Below are 17,567 nucleotides of genomic sequence, written 5' to 3'. Positions count from 1 at the left end.
AAAGACTACACCAAAAAGCTATTAGAAACAATCAACGAACACAGTAAAGTTGCCGGCTACAAAATCAACGTACAAAAGTCCATTGCATTCCTATATACTAACAATGAAATCTCAGAAAAAGAAATTAAAAAAAAAAATTCCCTGTTGCAATTACAGCGAAAAGAATAAAATACCTAGGAATAAACTTACCAAGTCTGTGAAAGACCTATGTATGCTGAAAACTATAAGATATTTTTATAAAGAATTGAAGAAGACACAAAGAAATGGAAAGACATTCCATGCTCATGGATTGGAAGAATGAACATAGTTAAGTGGCCATATTACCCAAAGCAATATACAGATTTAATGCAATCCCCATCAAAATCCCAATGGCATTTTTTACAGAAATAGAACAAAAAATCATCAGATTTGTTTGGAACCACAAAAGACCCTGAATAGCCAAAGCAATCTGAAGAAAAAAGAACAATACTGGAGGTATCACACTCCCTGACTTTAGCTTGTACTACAGGGCAACAATAATCAAAACAGCATGGTATTGGCAGAAAAACAGACATATAGACCAATGGAATAGAATTGAGAACCCAGAAATAAACCCCCAGAAATATGGACAGAAAATTTTTGACAAAGAAGCAAAAAACATACAATGGAGAAAAGATAGTCTCTTCAATCAATGGTGCTGGCAGAATTGGATAGCCACGTGCAAAAGAATGAAACTGGACTGCTATCTGTCACCATGTACCAAAATTAATTCAAAATGGATCAGACTTCAGCATAAGACCTTACACAATAAACTGCATAGAAGAAAACATAGGTACTAAACTTATGGACCTTGGGTTTAAAGAGCATTTGATGAATTTGACTCCAAAGGCAAGGGAAGTAAAAGCTAATATAAACAAATGGGACTATCTGAAACTTAAAGCTTCTGCACAGCAAAAGAAACAAACCATCGACAAAATAAAGAGGCAACCAACTGAATGGTAGAAGATTTTTGGAAACAGTGCCTCCAAGAAAGGGGCTAATATCCAAAATATACAAGGAAGTCATGAAACTCAACAACAAAAAACAAACAACCCAATTGAAAAATGGGCAGACATCCTGAAGAGACATTTCTCCAAAGAGGAAATACAAATGGCAAACAGACATATGAAAAAATGCTCAACAACACGAATCATCAGAGAAATGCAAATAAAAACCACAAGGAGGTATCACCTCACCCCAGTCAGAATGGCTATCATCAACAAGACAAATAGTAACAAGTGTTGGAGAGGCTGTGGAGAAAAAGGAACCCTCATACACTGTTGGTGGGAATGCAGACTGGTGCAGCCGCTATGGAAGGCAGTGTGGAGGTTTCTCAAAAAATTAGGAATAGAATTACCATATGACCCAGCAATCCCTCTCATGGGTATCTACCCAAAAAATCTGAAAACATTTATACATAAAGACACGTGTGCTCCAATGTTCATTGCAGCTTTGTTTACGGTGGCCAAAACATGGAAACAACCAAAATGTCCTTCGATAGATGAATGGATAAAGAAGTTGTGGTATATATACACAATGGAATACTATTCTGCGGTAAGAAAAGATGATATAGGAACATTTGTGACAACATGCGTGGATCTTGAGAGTATAATGCTAAGCGAAATAAGTCGGACTGAAAAAGCAGAGAACCATATGATTTCACTGATATGTGGTATATAAACCAAAAACAATAAAAGAACAAGACAAACAAATGAGAAACAAGAACTCATAGACACAGACAATAGTTTAGTGGTTACCAGAGGGTAAGGGGGGTGGGGGGTGGGAGATGAGGGTAATGGGGATCCAATATATGGTGATGGAAGGAGAACTAACTCTGGGTGGTGAACACACAATGGGATTTATAGATGATGTGATACAGTATTGTACACCTGAAATCTATGCAATTTTAGTAACAATTGTTACCCCAATAAATTTTTTTAAAAAAACCTCAGAAATTTGCTAAGTGACAGTCAAACTATTTCATACACAGTGAGACTCTAGTAACAATCAGTAAGCTTGAAATTTCCAAAATTAATTGTTTTCTCATTGTAGCTATGGTGTGCTCAAGCATCTTAGAAAGGCTTTTATCCAGCCCAAGTATGGATAGTCACATGGTCTTGAGAGACATAAGCCTAGCTCCCTACCTCTATCACCAACTACATTAAGGAATATATATGTATGTACACACACACACACAAATGCCTTTATGCCTTTTGAGGAACAAACAGAGAAACATACTAGATGGGAAGAGTGGAAAAATAAATAGCAGACTTGTAATGGCCATGGATTCATTCTTTCATTTAAATAAACATTAAATAACTACCCATTTTGTGCCAGGTGCTTATGATACGGAGATTAATAAAATGTCTTCCCTACACTTGAGGGGAGTTCACACCTTTTGAATGATAAATCTTTGAAGAAATGCACTGAAAAGTAACTGAAATTTCCCCAAAGATGGACAAGAAGGCCAGTATATTAGAGCAATTGCAACCAGAAGCAAAAGGTATGATTAAAATGAAAATGACTATTTTTAGTAACAGGTCAAATTGAGATTCTTAACAGAAAAAAATAAAGGCCAAGGTAATATTGTAAACATGACTGGGAGAGATGTCCAGCCTGTACCTTTCAGACAAGAAAACAGAACAATAGCTTCAATCGTCATTTTTCTGACAGAATGGACCCTGAGACAGAGAAAAACCGTGTTTGAACAAAAGGACATCTTGCATCTAGAATTACTTTAGAAACAAGCTACACTATGGTCTGAAGGTTTGTGTCCCCCAGAATTCATATGTTGAAATTCTAATGTCCAATGTGATGGTATTAGGAAGTGGGCCCCTGGGAGGTGATCAGGTCATGACAGCAGAGCTCTCATGAATGAGATTAATGCCCTTAAAAAAGAGTTCCAGGGCCCGGTGGCAGTGCTCAGTGCACCTAATGCCAAAGGCTGCCGGTTCGATTCCCACATGGGCCAGTGGGCTCTCAACCACAAGGTTGCCAGTTTAACCCCTCGAGTCCCGCAAGGGATGGTGGGCAGCGCCCCCCGCAACTAAGATTGAACACGGCACCTTGAGCTGAGCTGCCGCTGAGCTCCCGGATGGCTCAGTTGGTTGGAGCGCGTCCTCTCAACCACAAGGTTGCGGGTTCAACTCCCGCAAGGGACTGTGGGAGGTGCCCCCTGCAACTAACAATGGGAACTGGACCTGGAACTGAACTATACCCTCCACAACTACGATTGAAAGGAAAACAACTTGACTTGGAAAAAATCCTGGAAGTACACACTGTTCCCCAAAGTCCTGTTCCCCTTCCCCAACAAAATCTTTTAAAAAGGTTTCCTTGCCCCTTCCACCATGTGAGGATACAGCAAGAAGCCAGCAGTCTGCAACTGAGAGCCTTCACCAGAACCCAAACATGCTAGTGCCCTGATCTTGGACTTCCAACCTCCAGAACTGTGAGAAATACATTTTTGTTGTTTATAAGCCACCCAATCTGTGGTATTTTGTTATAGCAGCCTGAATGCACTAAAATAGGCTAATAAAAACTTGTGATAGGTTATTTTCTAAGAACAGTATTGGCAAAATAAACAAACAAAAAGAAAACAACTGCACATCAAAGGCAAGAAGCACTAGAGAACCAAAATGTAGAGAAATGCACCTAACAAAAATATATAATCGTAAAAAATAAACTATGCTTGAGAACACCAATTGCTGTCATCTTTTTCATAAAGAAAAATAACTTCTTCATAACTAGTGTGTAGTAAAGAAACTTTCAATAAAGCAAAAACTTAGGTATATGAGGCGGTCAACTGGCTTCCCTTTCAAAGGGATAGGAGAGAGCTGACACAATAAGATGCTTCAAAGCTGAATGGCCCTTATATTCAAACTGGTCCAAAGATAAAATACTAAATATACTCAAGATAATGTAGTCAAAGGGATTAAATGTCCCATAATCTGCCCAAGAATAAAATCATTTGGCTTGGGGTTTTACTTTGTTTTTAATGTTTCTCTGGTCACTTGACAAGCTACCAAGAGGACTTATGAGACTGAAGGGGCAGACTCTCACCTTACCCTTCCCCATTCCCAGCCAAATCTACAGTCTTGGATACCAGGCAACAAATGAAGGTCCTGGGGGTCGGGGGGGGGGGGGGTTGGTGAAGAGGGCTCTGATTCTGGGTGAGAAGAGTTAGAGCCTAATCCAAAACATCCTGGGCTACTACCATTTTCACTCTCCAAAACTAAACTCAAGTAAGCTAGCTCTATGACTAATTTTCAGCCAGAACATTTGATTTAGAGCAGGAATCAGCACACTATGGCCTGTGGATCAACTCTATCAGGTTTTTGTAAATAAAGGTTTCCTAAAACACAGATACACGCTCATTTATTTCCATATTGCCTATGGCTTCCAATGACAGTTGAGTAGTTGCAACAAAAACCATAAGTCCTACAAAGCAAATACACACACACACACACACACACACACACACACACACATATAATCTCACTGTTTAGAGACAAAGTTTGCTGACCACTAATTTAGAAGAAAAGGAAAGAACACTTTTAGCTATTATTTTTTTTGAAGCGCATTCAGTAGAGTGCTTATAGTTTAGTTCAGCAATCACAGGAGTCCATCTCTGATATCCTTTCCTACAATTTATGAAAGACGCTCTTTGCCAACTTGATTCAGGGATCATTTGTGTGGAGTCTATGACTTGGCAGCTGAAGAGCCTAAACTAATCACTATCCATTCGTATTTAATACATTTTTCAAATTTAGTATCATACTTGAAATCATAACCACCATGCAGACTTATAATAGTTCTACTCCCTTGCTTGCTCATGCAGTAAGTAAATAGCCCCAGACTATCTGACAGAATATAAACATTGTTTTTTTTTCTTTTATATTTAAGATATAAACATTTTGACGTGTCAGAATCATTTAGGGAGCAAATGAGTATCATTTAATTAAAGGATAATAAATAAGGTTTTCTCCTTATTCACCCAAGTACACTGAAATGTAAATGTATCTAAAATGCATTCCTCCCAAACTAGATATCCGTTCTTCTTATGGCTGGTGAAGGAAATCAGAACTGAGATAGCTCTGTATGAGGTATTATCTGTCTAAATTGCTCCTAAAGAGAATACAATGGGAATAAACAAGGGGAAACATCAAAAAATGCCATGAAAAATACGATGCTATGTCAGTGAACTGCTCTGGCCAGATGAGACAAGGCCTTCACAGAGTTTACACTGAAGGGAATCCAACACATTCTAACACTCATTGGAATTAGAAGTCTTAACCTCAATTTTCATATCAATGAAAAATTCCTTTTTCAGACAATGGGGGAGATCAGGGAGTCAGCTAGCCAGACAAAAACTAGCACTGAGCCAGGAAGATGAACTTTTTAAAATCCTTCATGTCAGGGGAAAGAAGGGTAAGAATCACTATAAACTCTACCAGAAAGGGGGAAAGATTCATTCATTTTTCAACAATCATTTATTCAGCACCTATGTACCAGGCACTGAGATCAGAGATACTAAACAACACAGACAAAAACTCTTGTCCTCATGGAGCTTACATTCCAGTGGGAGACGGGAATAAAATACATTGCATGTTATATGGTGGTCAGTGCTCAGAAGAAAAAGAGTGAATGACAGGGAGTGTAGAGAGGGGTGGCTAGGGAAGGCTACACTGAGGAGGCGACATTTGAGTGCTTCTGACCTAGCGTGCTTCATAGTACACTTGATGGACTAGAATAGAGTTTTAGCCCAAGAAATCAAATTGTTTACACTCATGGAATACCCATGTGTATCATGAACTTGCAGTTGTGAGTGCCACTATTCTTCATAGACAGTAACATAAACTATTCTCTATGAGAGCAAAGTTCAAGAAAAGAAAGTAATGTACATTTTCCCAGTTAGATAAAAGCACACATCCAAGAAAATTCCTCTTTGATATGTTCCTAAAATAACAAAGGACTAAAAATTTATAAACTCACAAAGACAAAAAATAGAAGAAACAGACAGACAAGAGATGTCAACAAATAGGCAGGGAAAGTAAAAACAAAAACAGCTAATGAACTTACAGAGCACATAACTTTTATATGGGAATACCATCTTAAGAAAGTACATGGCAGGATACAAGGAAAGACAAATCTATGGTAAAGCAGTACTGACAAGCATCTCAAGCTAGATCAAAGTGCTTTAGGAAAAATGTAGAGCCTACCATGGAAAGAATAGAAAGGAAAACCTACAGGAGGATTTTTTTGTAAATGGGTCACTGCTACACAAGTAAGCAAGAGCCCTGCAGCCCTGAAGGATTGCCAGTCTTGATGTAAGCTGACAACAGGAGGAAGTAGAGTAGCAAAGAGTAGTAAATCAGCTGTAGAACTAGACTTACTTCAAAGAAAAGGGTAAATTTAAACTAAAAGCTCCTTACCTTCTGTAGCTGTTAGTCACCCAAAGCCTACATTAAAAACAGAAATGACTGCATAGGTTTCAAGTGTACAATTCTATAAAATATCATCTATGTATCACATTATGTGGTCACCACCTTGAGTCAGTTCTCCTTCCATCACCTTATATTTGAACCCCTTTACCCTCTTCTACTATTCCCCCTCCCCCCTTACCCTCTGGTAACCACTATTGTCTGTGTTTTGTTGACTATTGTCACCCCAATAAATTTTCATTAAAAAAACAGCAATGACTGTAATAAATCTAGTTTTATATGGATTCCTACACATAACATTGGAGGAAGGGGATAAGGATTGGGACACCTCCTCTCTCTCTTTTAGTCATACATAAATGTCAAAAACAGAGAAAAAACTGAAAAGTTGAGCATAACCTCCCCCTAAAATATAACCAGTAAAGTAGGGAATATGACTTATTCGACAAGTCTCAAAATCGAAGACATCTAGGTGTTGCAAAATCTTCCCTAAGACAGCACAATACCTAATAAATAATAGCAAAAATTCTTTCCATTGTTGAAAAATCAGGATATTACCCTATTTTCTACCATTCATTCCTTCTTTCTATAGAAGCCAACTATTTCCTCCAAATGCTCAATGCAAACAGAATAAATTCTTAATGTCTTAAGACGTTCAAATTGGTAATTACAAAATAGTTATGGAGATGTAAAAAGTATAGCACAGGGAAAATAGTCAGTAATACGATAATAATTATGTGTAGTGCCAGGTGGGTACTAGTCTTAAATTACATAAATGTCTAACCACTGTGCTGTACACCTGAAATTAGTATCAAATAATACTGAAAAATAAGATCCACAAAAAAAGAATAAATTCTATTTAAAAGGTAGGGAGAATAACACTTTCCTATCTGTTACATTTTTACATCTGCTGCACTAACTTTAAGACTGTTGTAAATATAAAATAAGGTGTATATCAGAGTCCCTTGTAAAGGTATTTTTAAAATCAAGTTCTAAAGAACTAAACATCTCCACATTTCCAAAGTTCACACCAAAGAGTTTATTATACTTTCACATTTGATGACTTATTTTCTGCTTGCTATAAGATTATTGAGAAATAATTATAAATAGAAATACTAGACAGAACAGAAACTAATACAAACACCACAGGTAACAGTGACAAAAAAAGATTTCTCATAGATATCATCCCAAATTTATTACCATTGATAAAATCTTAAAAGTACAAGCCGGACACTTCTCTCATTTCTTAATTTTAAAAAAAGTTAGGGCATGCGCTCATTTCTTCATTATGGATATTATCCACAGTTTAAAAAAAATTATCTTAGCAACACATACTATATATCAATATGTATCTTACCTATTAAAGATTTGATATTTTCTAAGATTAAATCACTAGTAATATTTCCAGATAAATCTTGCCCCAATTCAGCAATCAGTTTGGCATAACCTTCATTCTCTTCTCTTAACAAATTGAATTTTTGCTGCTTATAACTGAAAGTAGATAAACATCATAAGGGGATAAAATTAACTTCAATTAACAAGCTTACATACAAGTAATGTATTCTCATTGAATTTTCTTATCTCTCATCTATAACAATCATAAGAATAGTTGTTGGAAGTTTACCTCTTTGTATGTCTTTTAGGATAGAAAATAACACTGGTTCATAAGGGACATTCCAATGTTAATTACACAGAGAAAACCAGAACACAAGGAAAGGATATTGCTAATCCCAAGAAACAAAAACATATCACTATTTCCATCATTGACTAAGAATATACCCTAGAGTACAGCCGCAGTTGTAAATTATTTTATTGGTAATAATAAAAGTACTTAATGTTATTTTAACTTCTAATATGGAAAAAAATTAACATTGGTTTCACACAGGTAACATTCACTGCTGACTCAATCACAGGCTACTTTTCAAAGGAAAAAAACGAAGGACACATGCTAACAGTAACAAAAAAATCTTCAAACTGCCCTTCGAAACTTCTAGAATTTAAAATTAGAATTAAAACACATACTCAGGTACTTGATCTGCAACATAAAAATATATGTACTTACAAGAGCTTTGTCTTGATTTTAACTGACTTTTGATTGAATTGCTGTGATTGTTTGATAAGCCCTAATGATTCCAATGTTTCTGGATCCAACCGTTCCTTTAGAACTGTGTCTGAAACTAAATACTGCATTAAAAAATATTAAAGGCCATTTATTACTCAGCATTCCAACTATGCATCCACAATCTTAAATATACTCAAAGTAATTAATAAAAATATTAGGTTGGTGCAAAAGTAATTGCAGTTTAAAAGGTTAAAAATAATAGCTAAAACCTCAATTACTTTTGCACCAACCTAATATTAACATCACATTATGTATACCAACTTATAATTTTTAAAAACAGTAGGAACTTCAACAAAAATGATGACTCTCCCAATACTGGAAAGTATAACATATAGCTCTTTTTAAAAAATTCGCTTAAAAAGTATACGCATGCTGTACACGACCTACAAATGAGAAGAATACAGATGAAATTCTGATTAAAACTGAGTCTGTCGACTGAACTTTTTTAAGATAATACAGCACTTAAATCTTCTTTGGTTTCTACTGTTTAAGTCAAATGAATTCTATCTAGTACAACCAAAACAAGGACATTCTTCAGGTCTGAGTAATAGCATTTCTCCTTGGTTCTAAATTTAGGAACATAAAATGGTTTACTAGACAATGATTATAACAACTTCTAGAATTTATTATTTTTAAAGTACCTCCATTCTTTTTCTCCTTTCCTGATAAAGAATTTATGAAAAAATGTTTAGTTTAAAAGCTGTTCACATCATTTCTACTCACTTGATAGATGCTTACCTTTTATTTAGTTAGAAACTTACTAGGTCAGGAATATCACCAAAGGTTTTATAAGTATAGATAGTTTAAGTGATATGGTAGCATGCCGATTTCATAGAAATAATTATCATGTCTAATTTTACAAAGCATTCTATTTCAAAACCCAAATCTCACCTTATAATGAGTAGTCAACTGAATGTCAATATCCTTCTCCATTAACATGATTAACTGTGATTACAATTGTTCAATGTAAAATTTAGAAAGGAAAAGTATGTTTTAAAACTTACCAAACATGCTAATACCAATTGTGTAAAATAGTCTCTTTTGCTTTTTTCTTCTAAACAATTTGTCTCAATATCTATAATGACAAAGGAAAAAATGAAAGTTTGATTGATTTTTCTACTCTCTCCAGCACTGTAATAAGATACTTATTTTCTTTAAAACTAGCTTATTTACAAATGCCTCATTCTGAATTGGGAGAAAAATTTAAAACTATGGTAAGTCTGAGCTGTCCTTCATATGCATATGTATGCTTAGCATTGATTTCTCCTGATACTGGAGACTGAATGTGTCACCAATGACATATCCATAAAATGGTGATTTGATTACAAAGAAGCTATATGCTATGGCACTGGAAGCAACAAGATTTCAAAAAAAATATATTGTTTTCAGGAATGGGAACATTCAAGCAAAGTTTCAATGACCACATGCCAGAGATGCTGAAGAAGAGATTCCTTCCTTAGGTGGAAAGTTGAACTGGGTGACAAGAAAGACCTCTGCTAATACTAAAGATTCCATTAGTCATGAAGATGAAACCCTTGACGGTGGCCACCTTGGTACCATGTACCATGTTCCAACCAGGCTACCTTGCCACCAACTCTATGAAAAGACAGTATTAAAAGATGTTTTTAACATCTTATTTTGAATTACAATTCCAGGTAGCAAACAAATTTATTCAAGATTTTTGTTTTCTTCCTACTTAAATATTAAAAAAAAATTTGAGACCTCCTTGAGCTTCAGTAAATTATTCAGAAAATTTGTCAAGCAATTTTCTGATCTTAAGTACGGAGGAATAAAAGAATTACCTCTAAATGCCAAGCACCAAAAATTTCAACCAGGATTTGCAGGATTGATTACAAGGTTGATCTCAGGATCATTGCTTTAACTGATTATATGCTATTGTCCTATTTTTAAAGTCAACTCATAATTTAGAATGTGCTACAGAAAGAGGTACCAATTTTAGTGATGTAATAAAAATTGTCCTCAAAGGGTTCTAGGGTTCTCCCCAAAAAGATGCCCTACCACTGCTTTGCTTCAGTTTACCTTCTAGGGCCATCACTGAGAATCAAATGAGAAGGACAATTATCATCAAACATATCTACATTTTCCTGGCCCTTCTCCACTTTCCCTTCTTGGACAGTGCCATTTCCCAATATCCTGGTCACTGTAGCTGAGCACACAGTCAGCTCAAGTGTATTAGAGGAATTTCAGATGTAATTTACGCAATGTAAATTGCAGTCAAATCTCAATCTCTCAATAAGATTTTTAATCTGTGTATATCTCATCAATCCCTTCCAGGTACTGATCTTGAGGGATCGGGACTAAACTGGGCCCATTCTTTTAACCAACATATATCTACCATCCAAGGCCCTAAAGTCCCTAAGATCTCCCCCCAAAGTTCCTAAAATCAGAACACCTGGGTAGCAGGTTCATCCTCTTCAAGTCAAGTCTGCTCTCCTCTTAGCCATCTAACCTGATTAAGATACCATTTTCTGGGTTCTAACCATGTTAGGAAATACTTTATAAGGACCTCAGTAAATTTCTTAGCTGAGCTATCTCAACAATCAATACAGAATTCTTAGTATTCCAATTATGTTTTCCCTGTTTTCTTAATCCTTTTTTGTCCTAACTCATGAAACCGTTCTAATAAATTCATTCATTATCCCTGTCTCCTCAACCTTAAATCAGTACCTAATAAGTTCTAGTTAATTTCCTCTATGGTTTCACTAAAAAGCCCTCAGCCATTTGCAACTCTAGGTCCCAGTTTCACCAATGATCTACCCGAGCTCAGAGGTCCCATTAGCACATCAAATTATATCAGACTCCCCCTTTAAGGTTAATATAGATCTCAGGCCCCCTCACCCTTACATGATTGGTCTTTTAAAGAAAATTGTTATCTTAACTAGGAAGGTGCAGCACTCATTTGTCACGTAACTGTTAAAATATTATTAAAACAACATGATGTAGTAAAAAGATCTGGAACCAAAAAGCCTCAGGTTCAAATCCTGCTTTACTGGCTATGTGGCCTTAAAAAAAAAAAAAGTCACTTCTCTGAGCTTCAATTTTCTGATCTATACATCTACCTTACACAAGTTGCTGTGGGGATTAAAATGAAATTAAATGTTTAATACAATGCCTAGAACATAGAAAGTGCTCCAAAAATGGTACCTATATTATTATTACTAACATGATCATCATGTTATCATTATTATCACCATCATCGTTATTATTAGAGATAGCTCATGTTCTTACTCCTATTCCCCTACCTTGATCTGGGGTCACCCTTGGATCATGTTTTTTCTGCCAAGGGTGGGGGTGGGTGAGTGAGGGGGCAGGTGAGGGAAATTCTCTTTCCAAGTGTGCCGTCCTAATGTTGCTTGTAAAAATGGGCTGGATAGGCTAAAAGAAATTTCCCAAGAGCAACCAAACATCATCTTCATGAATTCATGTTACTAGTAAAAAGCAATGACTTGTAACAATAATTCATATTACTAAATAACTATGAAGGGAACTATATCCTAATAAAACAAGTCAATGAAGAAATTACTGGAGCTTACTAGTAAGCTGATAATGATTATCCCAAAAAGACATAAAATATACTTTTGACACTATCAAGAAATAACAGCTTCCACAAAATGTTACTTACAAATCATTTTCAGTCTTAAAATTTATAGTAAAAACAATTTTTTCAATTGAAACTTGTTTCATGTTAATTTGTAATGTAATGTAATATCTGTAGTGCCTGCCTTAAAAATTAAGCTTAAAGGGGTTTATTTGTTGTTGGCATAAATCAATCAATCCAATAGATAGCATAAACATATACTTTATCATCCAAACCAAGACAGTTTTAAGACTGAAAGAAGACACTACTAATAATTATGCCAGGGAAAACAAAACAAGACTGGGACATATGGTCATCCCATGAACAGTCTCTTCATTTCTCACTCACAGTCCATATACATTCTGACCTGTTCCTAACATTACTGCTGTTATGACATCTTAAACATCCTGAAGGATCAAGCACCAGGCATTTAGATTTGTTGAGATCGAATTTCAAATTCTCAGTAAGACATTTAAGTAACCCATCTAATTCTAGGAATTAACATTAATGAGCTAAATAATTCATTCCAACTTGACAAACTCTGAGGTTAAATCTTAGTTTAAAGTGAATACTGTAATATCTGGTCATGTTTTTTTTTCTTTTTTTAATTTACTAAATTTATTTTGGTGACACTGGTTAGTAAAATTATATAGGTTTCAAGTATACAATTCTATAATACATCATCTACGTATTACATTGTGTGTTCACCACCGAGAGTTTGTTCTCTTTCCATCACCATATATTTGATATGTTTTCTATTAGATCAAAGTTACAGAAAGCATAAGACTGATGGGGAAAACTGTGCTCAAAGTTAATTAACATTTCAGATGTAAAATCAGAGAAATAAATTTGTAATATACATTATTTTTAAAATCCATGCTTCCCATGGAGGGACACTACCTTTGGCTCTAAGTCAAAGAAATATTCCTTTTTTATCTTGCAAGAATTCTTATTTACTCTGGACAAACAGAGAAGTTGTTATTTCCAAAGCTGGATTCTCATCCTCAAAACAAAAGTACTTTTGATTACTTTGGCTCTTCTTGCTCTTTCTAAAATTAAGAATAATCAGAAGAGTAAAATAGTACATATCTTTTGAGTGTCCTAAATTTGCGATTTTGACATTCATTGATAACCTGCACTGAATAAGATTAATTATATGATTACTAAAATCTGAATAATTCAGACTAACTTAACTTCAAAAAATGACTTCTTTACTTGAAATGACTTAATTTAGCTCAATTTTATAAAGGTACATTCTTAAAAACTCAAACTATTTGAACTATAAACTAAAACTACCTAAAGCTGGTTTATAAACAGTGATTATACTCATATTTTACTTGCAATACTATATTCTCTATAAAGTAAGAAAACAACATATATGCTAGATTTGTAGAAATATTTGTGTATTTGTAGAATCTTTAGTTTGAAAGGAAATATTTTATTTACACAGTACCATTAATTTAGCACAGCACTTTTTATGGTAAAATAAAGACTTAATACGTACCTAATATGCAGAATACATCAGCAAGAATGGAGGGCATATCCTCACGAAATTCCTAATTTTAAAAATATAATTATTCATAGTAAATACTAGAATAGCACACTACAAAGTATTATGGCTTCAGAATAACACTCTTCAGTAAAACCTAAAAACTAACAAAACCTCAATACAACTATGCTGACAAATAAAATTCTTCAAGTTTCGTAATATAGAGAAAATAAAAAGAGGAAGACAATGATTGGGAAAAAATGTTTAAATGTCTACCACGAAATAACTTGATTAAAAAAAAATAGAAACCTAAACAAGCTCCTCAGGAAATATTAAGAGCACAAATGAGTAACATTTTTCCAATGAAGTTTCATGTTAGAAACCACTGGAATTTGAAGTACCTCTCGCCTACTTAAAGCAAGACTGTTAAAATGGTACATTTTTCATCCAAAACTTTAAATGTTGTGCTCATGCCTGAGCCAACACTGATTTATGCAAAAATCACAGTGGTATCAGAAGAACAGAAATCTAAAAATTACAAAAACAATTACAAGCTGTTGTTCCATAATTCAAGATTCTCTGAAGATAAAATTAACTACCAAAAATCTATCCTTATTTTCCTTATGCACTGATGTCTGTAGCCTTTGAAGAAACTGACCCAAAATTCTCCCCTCATTTCTGGATGAAAATTTCAGCACTTCCCACTCTCATGCCCAATTTTAGGGCCATTTTTCATTAGTAAGGATCATAGTTCAAAAATTGCAATTAGTTTGCTGGTGTTATAGCAATCCTAAAATTAGCCTATTTTCAGAGACTAAAGGAAAGAAATTTAATTCTAAAGAACAAACTGGCATCTATAAGAGATACGCAAAATATGCTTCTGTGGGTAAGATATGGGATAGTGTAATATGAGACTATTAGAAATCCATGACAAAGATAATCCAGCTGCAGAATATGAATATATATGAGTATATCACTAAGGACTCAAAGAGGAAGGTAAGTAAAAACCAAATACACATTAAGTTCTTTTGGACTATTCATTTCCAACAAATGGGAAAGTATTAGACTCAGATTCCATAACCACACTAAACTCTACATCAATGCACAACTTACAGAATGAAATAATCTTAATTGTCAACCAGATTTCAGTCTCAAGTTTCTTAATGGCTATGAACTCTGGCTATGTCTACTTGAGTGCAAGTACTCAGGCTACTTGAAAACCAAAAATAAAAGAGCAAGACAAGAGTTTTCAAACATGGAATATTAGTTGTTTAAGAAATAGACTACCCCAACATAACTAATGCTGCTGTTATCAGATAAAGACAGTTTAGGGATAAAAGAGAAACTTGTATTAAACCCCTACTGCTCAAATACATTGCAATATGGGGAGGGGGGATAACAATAGCTAAACACAGACGTTCTTTAAGACTATCCTCAGAAAAGCACAAAAATCATACAAAGGAGATTACCTACCCTAACAGAAAAAGGCTACAGAACGTTAAAGCAGCACAAGGGAAATCTGCACCAATACCAGGAAGCTGCAGGTCCCACATCAGTAATACTTGTTATGAAACCTGTTCTCAACTGGGCAGATAATGTTATTTATATGAATTTAAAATCCAGCCTAATAATACCAGAATGATAACCACTTGTAAAAACTCAGACTTAACTACTGGTTACAATAAACACCTTTCACACCCTTACAATTTGAGAGTTCATCTTTCAATTCAAATAACAAACCACCATGAAAAGTATCTGATCTGAATCTAACTTAAACTCTCTAATAAATAAAAGAGTGAAGCAGAATAACCACTTAAAGGTTAGGAAAATAATCTACGTACTTAATATTTTCTAAAACAACCAGCCAACACATGAAAATTGGCATCAAGTGAACGTTAGAGCTATGCAATCTCAATTTAAAATAATGTAATCATCAACTTAAAAATTATTTTCTAAACATAACCACAAACAAAAGAAAATGCCTTGATATGCTGCTATATTGAGAGAAAAATACTCTAGCCAAAATACTTTTATAGTAGCATTTTTAATTAACTATACCTTCATTTTATTACAATGCAGGTTTTGCCCTCCCAACTTACCTAATATTTTCTGCTTTACTTACAACCAGACAAAAAGATTAAAATATCTTTATTTCTGTCTAGCAACAATGGCTTACCAATATTGCCTTAAAACATTCACTATTATAATTTAAAATAAAATGAAATGCAAGTTATACACATCAGGGATCTTTGTATCAAAGGCAAAAAGAAATATGTAACAATTATTAAATTAAACAACATATATATTTACATACACATACACACACATATATGTAAAATACTTACACTAATGTCATTAAGAACATTAGATGCCTGTTCATGCTTTAGATTTCCTTTAATGACGTGGTATGATAACTCATAGAGAGCTTGCTGGAAATCTGTTGAACATAAAAGAGAGTGTAAGGACGCAGTATCTTGAACATGAAAGGTAGATCCTCTGGGGAAGATCTATGTATTTCCTACTTCTCAGAATTATTATAAACATCAATAACAATAAGAAAAATATACTTCTAATGCTTTATTTTAGCAGATTTTTTCCTTTTATTTTCACAAAAACAAAACTAAAAGTAGGAAAAACTTAACCTTGACTCCACTACTACCTATTGCTTGAGCATTTCCTTCCAATCTTTTCCTGTATATCTATATATTTTACATATTTGCATTCACAGCACACATCATTTGGTATTCTGATTCCCCCACACTTTTAAAAGCATGTTCTCATGCTACCAAAATCCCCCAAATTATTTGCAATGACTGCACAGAACTCCAGCAAGTGCACATAGACATAAACTAAATTAACCATTCCTCTCACAAGCAGATTGCACAGGTTTTCCTAAATATATTCAAATGATAGTCAATTCAATATCAGGGCTACATTGACAACAGGTAAGGCATAGCAGTAAAAATAAAAATCAAATTTTATCCTACCATCAGAGAAATTTCTCCTAGAATCTAAATCTCTTTTCTCCTCTATTTCCATCAGAATGCAAACAAAAATTGCATACATACATATATGAAACGGCAGTTCTATGAGAACATGAGAGTCAACCACAAGCAGTCGCATAAACTATCAATTAGCATAAACCCCTTTCCTAGAGAAGGAATTTTTTTTTTCGGGGGGAAATTAATGGTCAAATGAACACTTCCTCCCAGCCACCTTCTTCTTTAGTCCCATACACTAAAAACTCTACTTCCTTCCTCTCTTTAAAAGTAGGAAAACAAGTAGCTCTTAAAATATTAATGTAAAATAAAATCAATTTATAATCTCCTTTTGAGGGAAACCAAAAATCTTTCAGGGCAAAATAGCAAGTAAAAAATAAAACATTTTTTTTAAATGTCCCTTGGTATGACTACTAGTCACAAAAAAGGAACATAATAGAAATCAAAACACGTATCAATCCTCCTTTAAACAATGAAAACAGTATTTTACAATGAAATAAATTTATCCCATTATTTGCTAAAGAAATATAGCCAGATCATCCCAATTCCTTGTGAAGTATTTAAATATTATTACCTTCTATTATATATGTTCGACCTTTTTCACAAACATGTCTTCATTATGCTTATAATAAGCTATATAAAAGTTAAAATGCAAATCTAATTGCAAAGCTAAAATAAAAGCTTTCTACTTATTAGTATGGTAGGACTACGCTTTCAATTTCTATTAATAAAATGTTTTTATAATAAGTAATACTTAAAGTTATCTAGATAACTAAGATTTTTTAAAAAAACACACTCACTCTTAGAAGGACAAAAGCAGTGAGCATAAACCAAATTCCCATAAGAATATAGGCTCTGGGACTGCCGGATAGCTCAGTTGGTTAAAGAGCTAGCTCTTAGCAAC

General features: G+C 34.3%; 1 protein-coding gene across 11 annotated transcripts in view; it reads right to left on the bottom strand.

The window, feature by feature from the left end:
- The window catches only part of THOC2 (THO complex subunit 2), a 133,788-nt gene that overhangs the window by 93,025 nt on the left and 23,196 nt on the right, over nucleotides 1-17,567 (bottom strand). For all 11 annotated transcript variants that reach the window (XM_033104671.1, XM_033104682.1, XM_033104660.1 and 8 more), the window contains exons 3-7: nucleotides 16,010-16,101; nucleotides 13,680-13,731; nucleotides 9,582-9,652; nucleotides 8,518-8,639; nucleotides 7,813-7,946 (exon numbers count right to left, since the gene is read on the bottom strand). In XM_033104671.1, the coding sequence (XP_032960562.1) occupies nucleotides 7,813-7,946; nucleotides 8,518-8,639; nucleotides 9,582-9,652; nucleotides 13,680-13,731; nucleotides 16,010-16,101 (471 nt within the window). The remainder of the gene's footprint in view (nucleotides 1-7,812; nucleotides 7,947-8,517; nucleotides 8,640-9,581; nucleotides 9,653-13,679; nucleotides 13,732-16,009; nucleotides 16,102-17,567) is intronic.

The sequence above is a fragment of the Rhinolophus ferrumequinum genome, chromosome X (assembly GCF_004115265.2).
Source record: "Rhinolophus ferrumequinum isolate MPI-CBG mRhiFer1 chromosome X, mRhiFer1_v1.p, whole genome shotgun sequence".
Lineage (NCBI taxonomy): Eukaryota > Metazoa > Chordata > Mammalia > Chiroptera > Rhinolophidae > Rhinolophus > Rhinolophus ferrumequinum.
Note: the sequence above shows the minus strand (reverse complement) of the source record. Positions and strands in the feature narration are given on the sequence as shown.